At 29.9% G+C, this 14,217-nt stretch overlaps 2 protein-coding genes across 2 annotated transcripts; both read right to left on the reverse strand.

The window, feature by feature from the left end:
• Positions 1-2,980: 2,980 nt before the first annotated feature.
• LOC110622461 (probable glutathione S-transferase parC) lies at positions 2,981-4,403 on the reverse strand. The gene is made up of 2 exons (XM_043960351.1): positions 4,004-4,403; positions 2,981-3,458 (listed from the first exon to the last, which is right to left on the reverse strand). The coding sequence occupies exons 1-2, from the start codon at positions 4,322-4,324 to the stop codon at positions 3,114-3,116; spliced, it is 666 nt and encodes a 221-aa protein (XP_043816286.1). The 5' UTR covers positions 4,325-4,403; the 3' UTR covers positions 2,981-3,113.
• Positions 4,404-11,922: 7,519 nt separating this feature from the next.
• Positions 11,923-13,341, reverse strand: LOC122724674 (probable glutathione S-transferase parC). Its single transcript, XM_043960380.1, has 2 exons — positions 12,941-13,341; positions 11,923-12,398 (listed from the first exon to the last, which is right to left on the reverse strand). The coding sequence occupies exons 1-2, from the start codon at positions 13,259-13,261 to the stop codon at positions 12,054-12,056; spliced, it is 666 nt and encodes a 221-aa protein (XP_043816315.1). The 5' UTR covers positions 13,262-13,341; the 3' UTR covers positions 11,923-12,053.
• Positions 13,342-14,217: the final 876 nt, after the last annotated feature.

Genomic DNA, 14,217 nt, shown 5'->3' on the forward strand with positions numbered 1-14,217 from the left:
GGATATTTTTATAAAAGAGTTCAATTCAATTGTTTGTTGATAAATAATTTATTTTAAACTGTGAATAATGAAAATAAATAGATTTAATCAATTTGATTCAAAATTGAATTGAATTGCAGTGCATTTCTTTTTCATTATTTTTCTTTATTTTTTTATTTAATAACAAAATAAAAACCCTGTTTCGCTGTTAATGTTTTGTTATTTTTATCACTTGTTAGAAAGTAGTTTTATAATAAAAGCTAAAAGTTAAAAATCACAAATATTGATTTTCTCATTACAAAAAATTTATGGATTACCAACGAATTTTTTCATTAGCAATCCTATAAAAATCCGTCGATAAACGAATTATCAACGGATTATTAACGAATTATGATCCGTTGTTAAAAAACTCGTTGATAAATTTTTACCAACGCCTTTCAAGTCCGTTAGTAATACTAACGGATTTACTAACGAAATTTTCGTTATTATTACTAACGGATTTTAAATCCCCGTTAATAAAGAGAAAAATAATTTATTAACAGATTTTAAATTCTTTGGTAAATTCGTTAGTAAATTACCGGATTGAAATCCGTTAGTAAATTTATTAAAAATTTAAATAATTTTAAAATAAATATTATTTCGATTAAATAATAAATTTTATTATTAATATTATTTTTTATTAATTTAATAAAATTTAAAATTATATTATTATTATTAAAATATATAGAAAGTAGAAATAAGAGAAAACTAAATGAGAGAAAATGATTAAAAAAAAAGAAGAAAGAAAAAAGAAAAAAAGAAAAAAATGATAGAAAAATAACAATTATGAAAAAGAAGGAAGAATGAGAGGAGAGTAAAAAAATGATTAGAAAAATGAGAAAAAAGTGAGAAAATGATTAGAGAAGAAAATAAATAAGAGAAAATAATAGAAAAAATATAGATAAAAAGAAAATGATAGAAGAAAATAATATGAGAGGAAATAATATGAATGATAATTATGGAGAAAATGAAGAATAAGAAAAGAAAGGGATGAAAATAGTGGAAACGAAAATGGAGACATTGAAAGAAAATTATGGAGGAAAATAAAGAAAATAATAGAAGAGGGAAGAGAATGAGATACAGAAGTATAAGAGATGAAAGGAAAATAATAGAAAAAAATAAAAAGAAAAAATGAGATGAAATGAAAGAAAGTAATAGAAAAAGAAAGAAAATGAGAGAGAGAAAGAAAATGAAAGAAATAAAAGTGATAAAATAAATGAATGATAAAAATAGTAGATGTGGTGTTATAATTATAAAAGCAAATTACTAATGGATTTACTAACGGATTCAAATCCGTTAGTAAATTTTGAAAAAAAAAGCGGGCTTTTTTCCCTCTAAGAATTACCAACGGATTTGAAATCCGTTAGTAAATCCGTTGGTAACCGAAAAATGTGGGTTTTTAAAAAAGACATGTAAAAATTTTACGCGGGATGTCATTTTAAATTTACCAACGGATTTATTAACGGATGGTATCTGTTAGTAAAATTTAGTAACGGATTTTCAAACCCGTTAGTAATTTTATAAACATATTACTAATGGATTTAGAGTCCGTTAGTAATTTAAACACTTTTTTAAATTTACTAACAGATTGAAATCTATTAGTAAATTACCAACAGATTTTAAGTTCATTAATGAATTATCGACGGAATTATTAACAGATTTTAAATCCGTTAGTAATTTTCAATACTAATTATTTTATATATTTATAAATTATTAACAAATTTTAAAATACATTAGTAATACTAATAGATTACCAACGGATTTTAAATTTATTGGTAAATTTTTATATAAAATTTTTTATATTAAGATTTATTAACGCATTTTCAAATCCGTTAATAAATTCGTTAAAATTATTAAGGGATGAATATCCGTTAGAAAAATTGGTTGGTAAATTATAACTTTTTCATAGTGATGTATATTTCTTAGCAAGTTTAAAATTTCATTTTTATTAATAAAACTTATCTTTTAAATATACAATCATCTATTAATTTATACAAGAGTTCAATTAAATTGTTTCCCAGTAAATAATTTATTTTAAACAACAAAAAAAATAGATAAAAGTGGGTATTTAATTAGTTTAATTTATAATTCAACCGATTAAATAAATCAAAAATTAAAATTTAAAAGTGTGTACATTTTACTTAAAGTTTTTTTTTTAATTTTTTATTTAATAAAAAATAGAAAATTTGTTCGGCTGTTAGTATTTATTTTTATTACAATGTGTTGAATTGAATTTTTTATTTTTAAATAATTTGTTAATAAATTATAAATTTAAATTTAAATATTTATAATAATTGAATTGAATTAAATTAAAAAAATTAACGAGTTTAAATTAAATTGATACGATTCTGTGTTTAGTTTTTAACTTTTACGTATTATTTTTAATATTATAAGGCTTAATTAAGATATTTTAATTTTGATTAGAATTTTAACTTTTACGTATATATTTTTATTTAATAAAAAATAGAAAATTTATTCCGCTGGTAGTATTTCATTTTTATTTTTATTACTTCTAAATGTGTTGAATTGATTTTTTTTTATTTTTAAATAATTTGTAAATAAATTAAAATATATATAATATTCAAATTCAATCAAATTATGAGAAAAATTAATGAATTTAAATTAAACTGGTACGATTCAGTTTGGTCATATAAATTTTTTTAACTTTTATACTTTATTTTTAATATTATAAGGTTCAATTAAGATAGTTCAATTTTGATTAGAATTTAATCTTTTTATATTATCAATATTATATAGGATTATTAATCAATGAATTTAGTTGGATTCAGTTTTGCTATTATTTTTTTATTAATACTGAATCAAAATCATCAAATTTTTAAAAAATTAGAATCAAATTTGAAATCATACTGAATTTTTAATTTAATTTAATTTAATCAATTATTTCAATTTAAATCAAATATTGCTTATTTTAAAAATATATAAGTAAATAATCAAATCAATGTTGCATACAAAGTAATTAATCAACTGCCTTTATTATTAGATATGAAACAGCAAAGAAAAGCACACCATTGAAAGCCAAAAAACAAGACAACTAAAACCCAGGTGATTAATCTCCTTTCTAAGCAATGGCCTCTCTACTCTATCCCAAATCTCTTCTTCAGCTCCAACATAAATCCATAGACCTTCTTGTGATCAGGAAGAGAGTTGAACACAGACTCCTTTGCCAAGCACCTTTTAGCCCATTCAATAAGCTTAGGACACTCAGCCTCTATGCTGAAATTTCCACACACCTCATAGGCATAAAACCAGCTATAGAATGGCACAAGAGCAACATCCACATAGCCCAAATTTTCACCCCCAAAGAATGGCTTCTCTCCAAGCTCTCCTTCCAGGAGCTTAAGGGACTCTATGAATCCCTGCTTTGCTGCCTCCTGCTCTTCGCCTTTTGTTGCCCATATCTTCCTCCCAAGCTCAAATAGCTGCATCCCAAATCCCCATATTATATATCACTCAAATGCTAATGACTAAAAGATTGAGTTTATTTTTTTTATAAACTATACTTTACTCCTTGGTAAACTACATTAAGAGATTGAATCAAACCGTTAATTATAAGAAAATTTAAAAATTAAAATATAATTTATCTTATATTTTATTTTAAATCATGAAATCAAGAAATTTAACATAAAAATTTTGATTTGTTGATAAATAAGCTTAAATTGAAACTTTTAGACTAATTTAGACAAAAAAAATGGATTAAATTAAATAACAAAAAATACACGGGTATATTTGCAGGTTTAGTCTTTTTTCAACTTTTCTTCCGTATATATATATATTTTCTATGAAGTTGTGCTATTTATTTTTAAGAATACTCAACATGACATAGCTTTTTGTTTTTTTAAAAAAAAAAAAAAGAAAAGGAAAAGTAACTTAATCGTTATATTTCTTTGGTAAAAAAGAAAGGAAAAATAAAAAGACTATTGTCTTTTTTACTGGAAAAAAAAAAAAAAAAAGGAAAGAAGAGTACCTTCTTATCAACAAAATCAGCCCAGAAGTTAGCTTGAGCTCTCTGATAAGGATCAGAGGGAAGCAATGGAGCTTTGTCCTTCCAGACTTCATCAATGTATTGTACAGCAATAAGAGACTCAGCAACTGGTTTGCCATTGTGGATGAGAACTGGGATCTTCTTGTGAACTGGGTTCATCTGCAGCAGCAAATCACTCTTGTTCTTCAAATCCTCTTCCCTGTACTCATACCTAATACCCTTCTCTGCCAAAGCAATCCTAATTCTCATACCAAAAGGGCTTGGCCAGAAGTCCAACAGAATCACCTCTGCATTATCAGCCATGCTCTTCAAATTCTTGTTAGAAATCAAAGATTTAAGAAACCAAGATATAGCTTTAAGATGTTTGATGCAAATCTGGGTTCTGAAGCTACATATTTATAAGGCATTTTGGCTTGTGATGTGGGCTCACCGTCGTCACACCACAGTGTCGTTTTTGAATTTGTATTCTCTTTTTGTTTTTTTTTTTTTTTTAGTTTTTCTTTTTCTTGCATGAAAAGCTATGGACTGTATGCTGCATAAAGTTGGATCCGCAGTCAATGAGAAACTGCCTGTTAGAGAATAATGCCATAATCCATGACGTAAGAGTGCTCGTCACCTTTTCTTTTCCTTAATTTTATTTGTTTTTATGAAATCTTTTATTTTGGGACTTTTTTCCTGCATCGAAAGGATAGAAGTCTCCTATTGGAACATAAAATGAATAAAAGAAAGAAAAAATTAAAAAAAATGTTTTCAGAATTTATTGTAATACCGTAAAAGAGTGAGTGAGTTAACACGATAATAATAAAATTATCATCTCATTTTATTTTTTGAAAAGCAAAGAAAATATTTTAAGTCATTTTTTTAAATTATTTTGAAAGGTTAAAATTAAATATTTAATTTTAGATACAGTTTAAATTTAGATATTTAATTCTTGTCTATACTTATTTTAGTTAATTACTTTCAGTCTGTAAAATTAACTGATTTCAGTCTACGTGAATTTCAATATTTTATTAACTAGTTTTTTTCAAAATTATTACCATTGAGCTATCTCTGCAGCTAAGAAAGAAAATTTTTTTAGACATCTATTTAAGAGATTAAATCTCTTCATAAATGGAAAATGAAAGCACTGAATGTCTAAGAGCATTTTGAAACCTTTATATTAAAAACTTTTCATTCACACTTTTGATCTTTATTCATAAATCTTTATTCATAAATCTTTTTTCTCTCATTTTAATAGCATTTCTGCTGTATCTGATAAGAGTTGTTGAGTGTGTTTTTAATCTGAACCAAAACCTATATAAAGTTGATCAAATGTGTGGTCATTTGATAGAGGCTCTAAGCACCTGTTGAAACTAAAGTGAGAGTTTGAGTGTGAATCAAACATTTAAAGGTCTACAAGCACCTAAGAAGCTTGCTGATTGTATGAAAGGTTGTTGTCTTGCCTGTTAAAAGAGGTTTAGTGAAGTGAGGACTTAAGGGAGGACCTTAGAAGAGTGGGTATAGGCTATGTTTGTCGATCCCTTATAAAATCTCTATGTTTATGACATGGAGCAACTAGTCTTAGACTTTACGGTAGATTTGGATCGGGCCTAACTTTTACCGCCGACGTCCGATGGAGACTCACGATAGCTTTTTGGAAAGGAAATTTCGAGACATACGACTTTTAAATATGTGACATGGGCAATAGGCTTGTTACAAAGTTTGATATGGAAATTCTATCGTTTAAGGGGTCAATTTTGCATTTTAATTATTTTTTTGGATATTTTCATAATTTTGCATATTAGGGTTCCTTTTATTATAAATAGTCTCCCTTGATTATTAGAAACTCACTTTTCAATATTTGAAGAATTTCAATAAGACTTTTCGTCTTCTACCCTATCTTTTCTCTTGTATCGTCTTAGCTAAATGATATTGGTTAAAACTGCTCACGGAGTTTAAATAGTCCTTTATCAGATTAGTATCAGAGCAAAAGTTCGATCATGGCAAACAACCAAGAGGCGCGACTTGCTGCAATTGAAGCATGTTTAGCAGAATTGAGGGAGATGATCGGACAGTTAGCCCTGCAGTAAGGAATTCACCAACCACCCGCTGCCGCACACCCCCAGCTAGTTACCAATCTTATGCCTGCAAATTCCCAACAAAATTATCAGCAAGGTTACAAGATCAAGATAGACCTTCATAACTTTCCTGGTTCATTGGATGTGGAATCTGTTCTTAATTGGCTGGTAGAGCTTGAACATTTCTTTGAAGTTATAAACGTGGAAGAGGATAGCAAGGTTTTGATTGTGGCATATAAGTTAAAAGGGGGTGCAGTAGTCTGGTGGAATTCGATTCAAAACGAACTCTATCAGAGAAGGCTATAACCCATACAAAACTGGGTGTTGATGAAGCAGATGATTGAATAGCGGTTCTTGCCTAGCGATCACGCTCAAGTTTTGTATAACCGGTACCATGACTGTGTACAGGGGAATCAAAGGGTGGATGAATATACTGAGGAGTTTTTGAGGTTGCAGACGAGGTGTGGAAACTGCGAGAATGAAGCCCAACAGGTTGCTCATTATCAGAAGGGCCTGAATCACGAAATTCGCTGAATGATGGGAGTAGCTGCGATTTTCACTTTGACAGACGCCATTGAGATGGCAAAAAAGGTAGAAGAGCATGTTGAGTGGCAGCCACGATAGTAGTATAACCAAAATTTTAATTATAGAAATTTTGGTTCGACAGGGATGCAGCAATATAGAGGCAATTACAGCGGGCAGCCTTCGAAGCTTATAAATTCTGGCAACCCTCAGAATACTTTGAAAGAAAGGAGAGATAGTAAAGGAAAAGCAGTCACCACTACAACAGATAAAGGAGGCAGAACTAATCCTTATCAGAAACCAATGGGAGACATATGTTACCGCTGCAGTCAACCTGGTCATCGATCGAATAATTGTCCAGAATGTAGAGGAGTTAATACTGATCGCCGAAAGGTTAATGTGGTTGAGCAGGTGGCTGAATCTGAGGAAGAAGTGGATGACGATGATGGATCTATTGCTGGTTCTAAAGATGGAGAGGTCACCTATGTGGTGAAGAAAATCTTGTGCTCAACACAATAGGAGGATGAGACGTAAAGGAGGAAGATTTTCCAAGAAAAGTGTCGAGTAGGAGAGGCAATTTGCAGGCTAATTATAGATAGCTGCAGTTATAAGAATCTGATAGCTAAGCAATTGGTGGAGAAATTGCAGTTGCCTACATAACCGCACCATTCGCCATACAAATTCATATGGATTAAGGAAGGTTCAACAATTGAGGTCAACAAAATCTGCAGCGTGCCTATCTTGATCGGTAAATCTTATACTGAACATGTTAATTGTGATGTTATAGATATGGATTGCTATGGAATTTTGCTAGGTCACCATTGGCAGTTCGATGTTGATGCTTTGCAGTTGACATGGAATCAAAAGAAGATTACTATTTTGCCTTCCGGTTCTGCGAAATATTCTAAAGTGGAAGGGAAGAATGTTGTTGCTGTTTTCATGGGAGTGCAGAGGCTATCAAGCATAGTTGAAAAATCTAAAGGCATACTAACTTTATTGGTGAGAGCAAAAGGGGCAATGGAGGATGCATCATATTTACCACCACCCGTCAAAGAGCTGTTGAAGGAGTTTCCTAAGATAGTGGAGGAATCAACCAAACTTCCACCGTTGCGGGATATCCAACATCAGATTGATCTCATTCCTAGATCAAAATTATCGAATCTGCCTCATTACAAGATGAGTTCAAAGGAGAGTGAAATCCTCCAAGAACAGGTTGAAGAATTATTGAAGAAGGGGCATATTCAGGAGAGTATTAGCCCCTGTGGAGTACATGCCCTATTAGTTCCAAAGAAAGATGAGACTCGGAGAATGTGCGTGGATAGCTGGGTCATCAACAAAATTACAGTTTAGTATAGATTTCCTATTCCACGACTGGATGACATACTGGATCAGTTATCCGAATCTAAAGTCTTCTCTAAGATTGACCTTAAAAGCGACTATCACCAAGTTCGGATCAAGGAAAGAGATGAATGGAAGACCGCCTTCAAGACTAAGGAAGGCTTGTATGAGTGGCTGGTTATGCCCTTTAGTTTGATGAATGCACCTAGTACTTTTATGCGACTTATGAACTAGGTTCTGCGTCCTTTCTTACGTAAATTTGTGGTTGTTTATTTTGATGACATATTGATTTTTAGCCGCAGCGAAGAAGAATATTTATAGCATCTTCGTCAAGTCCTACCAGTCTTATAAGAAAGTGAGCTGGTATTAATATATTTATATGACGGAGCGCGTTCTGTTCCTGGGATTTATTGTTAGTACATAAGGGATACATGTTGATGAGAAGAAGGTAGAAGCAATACGAAATTGGCCCATTCCCAAAACTATTTCTAAAGTTCCAGCTTTCATGGCCTTGCTATCTTCTATCAACAATTTATCAAAAATTTCAGCAGTATCGTTGCCCCTATCACAGATTGTTTGAAGAAAGAGAGAGTGTAGAAATTTGTTTAGACCGACGTTGCCAACAAGAACTTTGAAGAGATTAAAGATAAGCTTACTTCTGCCCCTATTCTTGCTCTACCTGATTTTGATAAATTGTTTGAGGTTGAATGTGATGCTTGTGGAGTTGGAAGTGGTGGAGTATTGTCACAATCTAAAAGGCCTATTGCCTTCTTTAGTGAGAAACTGAATAAAGTTAAGAAGAAGTGGTCTACTTATGAGCATGAGCTATATGCAGTATTCCGAGCTTTTAAAACTTGAGAGCAATATCTGATGGGGTGAGAGTTTATTATTCATATAGATCATTAATCTTTTATCCACTTTAAAACTCAAAAACATGTGAATAAGATGCATGCTCGATGGGCAGCTTATTTTGGAGCCTTTCATTATGTTATAAAATATAAGGCTGGCCATAGTAATAAGGTGATAGATGCTTTGAGTAGAAGGGCTGCTCTGTTGATTACGGTTAATCAGGAGATTGTAGGTTTTGAATTTCTAAAGGATTTATATGCTACAGATGATGACTTTGCTGATATATGAGCTAGAGTCCAAGCTCACAAGCCTGCCGATGGGTTCTTGATACATGATGGCTTCCTTTTTAAGGAGAACAGGTTATGCATTCCTTGATCTTCTTTGGGGAAAAAGCTGATTCGAGAGGTCCATGGAGGAGGTTTAAGTGGTCATTTGGGACGTGACAAGACTATTGCTGGGTTAAAGGAGCGTTTTTACTGGCCACAATTAAAAAGGGATACAAATCGGATGATCCAGAAGTGGTTTGTCAAACTTAGAAGGGACATTCACAAAATACAAGCTTATACACTCTACTACCTATTCCAGCACATCCTTGGGAGGACTTGTCTATGGATTTTGTTCTTGGTCTTTCACGTATTCAACGTGGATCTGATTTCATTTTTGTTGTTGTTGTTAGGTTCTCTAAAATGGCACATTTCATTCCTTGCAAGAAAACTAATGATATTTCTCATGTGGTAAAATTGTTTTTTTAGGAGGTTGTTCGCTTACATGGCGTCCCTAAGACCATTACTTCTGATAGAGATGTGAAGTTTCTAGCTTATTTCTGGGTGACTTTATGAAAATATTTTGAAACTGAACTTCGATACAGCAGTGCTGCCCATCCCCAAACTGATGGTCAAACTGAAATGGTGAACCGTACGCTTGGCAATCTTTTGTGCTACATCTGCAGTAATAAGAAAACTGTTTGGGATCTTGCTCTTGCACAAGCAGAATTTGCTTACAACAGTGCTGTCCAAAACTCCACAAAGATATCACCGTTTGCAGTTGTGTACCGAAAAACCCAGTGCATACAGTTGATATTATTGCCCTTCCTACAGGTTCTCACAACAGTATTGCAGCAAGCAACTTGGCAAAGCAGCACGTGAATATTTTCAAACAGGTACAATAAGGAGCGTGGTGGAGAACATAAAAAGTTTGATGCTAAGAAGATTAGTTCATTTCAGATTATTCAGAAGATTAATGACAATGCCTATGTTCTTGACTTCCCAAATAAGATGAAAATTTCTAAAACGTTTAACGTGGCGGATCTATTTCAGTGCTACCTTGTTGATGACAACTCGAGGTCGAGTTCTTTACAAGAGGAAGGGAATGATATGGAGCAACTAGTCTTGGACTTTACGGCAAACTTAGACCGGATCTAATTTTTGCTGCCGACGTCCGATGGAGACCCACGGTAACTTTTCAGAAAAGAAATTTTGAGACGCATGACTTTCAAAAGTGTGACAAGGGCCGTAAGCCTGTCACAAAATTCGATATGAAAATTCTATCGTTTAGGGGTCAATTTTGCATTTTAATTATTTTTTTAGATATTTTTATAATTTTTCATATTAGGATTTTTTTTATATTATAAATAGTCTTTCTTGACTATTAGAAACTTACTTTTCAATATTTAAAGAATTTCAATAAGATTTTTATTCTAACCTATTTTTTATCTTATATCATCTTAGACAAACAATATTAATTAAAACTCATGACAGAGTCTAAATAGTTCTTTATCAGTTTGACATTCTTATTTCTAATTTCTTTACTTTTAAGCTCTCTTTATTAATATGAGATATCTATATGCAAGTTTGAATTATTGTTAATAAGAGTTTGATAAAATTAGCTTGTTAATTTGATTTCTGCTTTCTATTAATTACATTTATAGAATATTGGTATGTCAAGTTTGAATTACTTTTCAAAATCTTTTCAGAAAACTTACTTTTCAAAATCTTTTCAAAAAATTTATTTAAATCCATCACCTTTTCATAATAGAATTAGTAGTCACAATAATTCAATTTTAAACAGCAAATAATGAAAATAAGTAAAAATGAGCCTGTAATCAATTTGATCCAAAATTGAAGCGAACGGAATTAATAAAATTTAAAATTTAAAATGCATTTGTTTTTATTGTTATTTTTTTTATTTAATAACAAAATAAAAAACTTATTTAGCTGTTAATATTTCGTTATTTTTATTACTTGTTAGAAAGTAATATTGATTTTCCCATTTTTTTTTTTAAAAAAAAAGAAAGTAGGTTTAAATCAAAAAACTAAAATTTAAACATCACAAATATTGATTTTCCCATTACAGATTTTACAAAATGTTTATATTTCTTATCAGATTATTATTAACAATTTTAAAATTTTACTTTTATTAATAAAATTTATTTTTTAAATATGCAATCATCAATTAATTTATAAAAGAGTTTAATTAAATTGTTTGCTGGTAAATAATTTATTTTTAAACAATAAAAAAATAGGTAAAAGAGAGTATTTGATAGTTTAATTCAAAATTGAATTAAATTAAATAATAAAAATTTAAGTTTAAATTAAATTGATAAAAGATAGAAATTTTTTCAGCTGTTAGTATTTTATTTTTATTTTTATTATGTGTTGAATTGAATTATTTACTTTTAAATAATTTGTAAATAAATTAAAAATCAAAATTTAAATATTTGTAATACTCGAATTCAATCAAATTAGTTGAGAAAATAATAAATTTAAATTAAATTGGTATAATGGTGGATTTCATTACTTAAATTTTTTAATTTTTACACTTAATTTTTTATATTATAAGATTCAATTAAGATATTTCAATATTGATTAGAATTTAATCTTTCTATATTATTAAAATTATATAGAAATACCGATAGGTTGGATTTAGTTTGATTCAGTTTTGCTATTATTTTTTTTAATTAATATTGAATTAAAATCATCGATTTTTAAAAAATTAGAATCGAATATGAAATCATACTCGATTTTTAATTTGATTCGATTCGGTCGATTATTTTAATTTAAATCAAATATTATTTAACATAAAAATATGTAAATATAGTTAAAGTATTGAATAAAAGTAAATAATCAAACCAATATTGCATACAAAGTAATTAATCAAATGCCTTTATTATTAGATATGAAACAGCAAAGAAAAGCACACCATTGAAAGCCAAAAAACAAGACAACTAAAACCCAGGTGATTAATCTCCTTTCTAAGCAATGGCCTCTCTACTCTATCCCAAATCTCTTCTTCAGCTCCAACATAAATCCATAGACCTTCTTGTGATCAGGAAGAGAGTTGAACACAGACTCCTTTGCCAAGCACCTTTTAGCCCATTCAATAAGCTTAGGACACTCAGCCTCTATGCTGAAATTTCCACACACCTCATAGGTATAAAACCAGCTATAGAATGGCATAAGAGCAACATCCACATAGCCCAAATTTTCACCCCCAAAGAATGGCTTCTCTCCAAGCTCTCCTTCCAGGAGCTTAAGGGACTCTATGAATCCCTGCTTTGCTGCCTCCTGCTCTTCGCCTTTTGTTGCCCATATCTTCCTCCCAAGCTCAAATAGCTGCATCCCAAATCCCCATATTATATATCACTCAAATGCTAATGACTAAAAGATTGAGTTTTTTTTTTTTATAAACTATACTTTACTCCTTGATAAACTACATTAAGAGATTGAATCAAACCGTTAATTATAAGAAAATTTAAAAATTAAAATATAATTTATCTTATATTTTATTTTAAATCATGAAATCAAAAAATTTAACATAAAAATTTTGATTTGTGGATAAATAAGCTTAAATTGAAACTTTTAGACTAATTTAGACAAAAAAATGGATTAAATTAAATAACAATAAATACACGGGTAAATTTGCATGTTTAGTCTTTTTTCCACTTTTCTTCCGTATATATATATTATGTACGAAGTTGTGCTATTTACTTTTAAGAATACCCAACACGACATAGCGCTTTTTTTTTTAAAAAAAAAAAAAAGGGAAAAGTAACTTAATCGTTATATTTCTTTGGTAAAAAAGAAAGGAAAAATAAAAAGACTATTGTCTTTTTTACTTGCAAAAAAAAAAAAAAAAAAGGAAGGAAGAAGAGTACCTTCTTATCAACAAAATCAGCCCAGAAGTTAGCTTGAGCTCTCTGATAAGGATCAGAGGGAAGCAATGGAGCTTTGACCTTCCAGACTTCATCAATGTATTGAACAGCAATAAGAGACTCAGCAACTGGTTTGCCATTGTGGATGAGAACTGGGATCTTCTTGTGAACTGGGTTCATCTGCTGCAGCAAATCACTCTTGTTCTTCAAATCCTCTTCCCTGTACTCATACTTAATACCCTTCTCTGCCAAAGCAATCCTAACTCTCATACCAAAAGGGCTTGGCCAGAAGTCCAACAGAATCACCTCTGCATTATCAGCCATGCTCTTCAAATTCTTGTTGGAAATCAACGATTTAAGCAACCAAGATATAGCTTTAAGATGTTTGATGCAAATCTGGGTTCTCAAGCTACATATTTATAAGGCATTTTGGCTTGAGATGTGGGCTCACCGTCGTCAAACCGCAGTGTCGTTTTTGAATTTGTATCCTCTTTTTTTTTTTTTTTTTTTTTTAGTTTTTCTTTTTCTTGCATGAAAAGCTATGGGCTGTATGCTGCATAAAGTTGGATTCGCAGTCAATGCGAAACCATCTGTTAGAGAATAATGCCATAATCCATGACGTAAGAGTACTTGTCACCTTTTATTTTTCCTTTATTTTATTTGTTTTTATGAAATCTTTTATTTTGGGAGCTTTTTATAATTTTATTTATGTCGGAGTATTAGATTTTTAATAATTAATTATGTATAAAAATAGGTATAAATTTGAAAAAAAAAATTTTCAAGTTTTACCTATTTATATGCCTAATCAATGACAAAAAAGAAAAGTTATTGTTAATATAATAATACGTTTTCTTTAATTTCATTTTTATTTTATAACTTCATTTTTTTATTATTATTTGCGCTTATTTAAAATAAATTATTTATAAAAGGGTAAGCATTTTAATTTGATTAATTTATTAATTTCATTCTTTGAGTTATGTGATTATTAAGGAAATGTTCCCTTGATTTTGTAATTTGGATGATGTATTGGCTTAGTTCACTACTACTTATTAGATTAACAGAAACCGATCAAAAACTATTTCCATATGTGTCTATAATAGCCATAAGTCTATGGCAAACAGTTTAAAATTTACCATATAGAATGATTATTTTATTGTATTTTCACAATAAATAAAAAAATAAATTACAGTTTAGTCTCTGTGATTTAATAAAATGTCTATTTTAGTCTCTACATTTTTAAAAATCTATCATATAGTAATAGACAATTGAAAAAATTATAA

This window comes from Manihot esculenta, chromosome 9, assembly GCF_001659605.2.
Source record: "Manihot esculenta cultivar AM560-2 chromosome 9, M.esculenta_v8, whole genome shotgun sequence".
In the NCBI taxonomy this organism is placed as follows: Eukaryota; Viridiplantae; Streptophyta; class Magnoliopsida; order Malpighiales; family Euphorbiaceae; genus Manihot; species Manihot esculenta.

Excerpts from the sequence above, each read along its gene's own strand:
- LOC122724674 (XM_043960380.1), bottom strand. The coding sequence starts at position 13,261 with ATGGCTGATAATGCAGAGGTGATTCTGTTGGACTTCTGGCCAAGCCCT. Across the intron at positions 12,399-12,940 it reads CTGATTTTGTTGATAAGAAG|CTATTTGAGCTTGGGAGGAA; the intron begins GTACTCTTCTTC and ends TTTGGGATGCAG.
- LOC110622461 (XM_043960351.1), bottom strand. The coding sequence starts at position 4,324 with ATGGCTGATAATGCAGAGGTGATTCTGTTGGACTTCTGGCCAAGCCCT. Across the intron at positions 3,459-4,003 it reads CTGATTTTGTTGATAAGAAG|CTATTTGAGCTTGGGAGGAA; the intron begins GTACTCTTCTTT and ends TTTGGGATGCAG.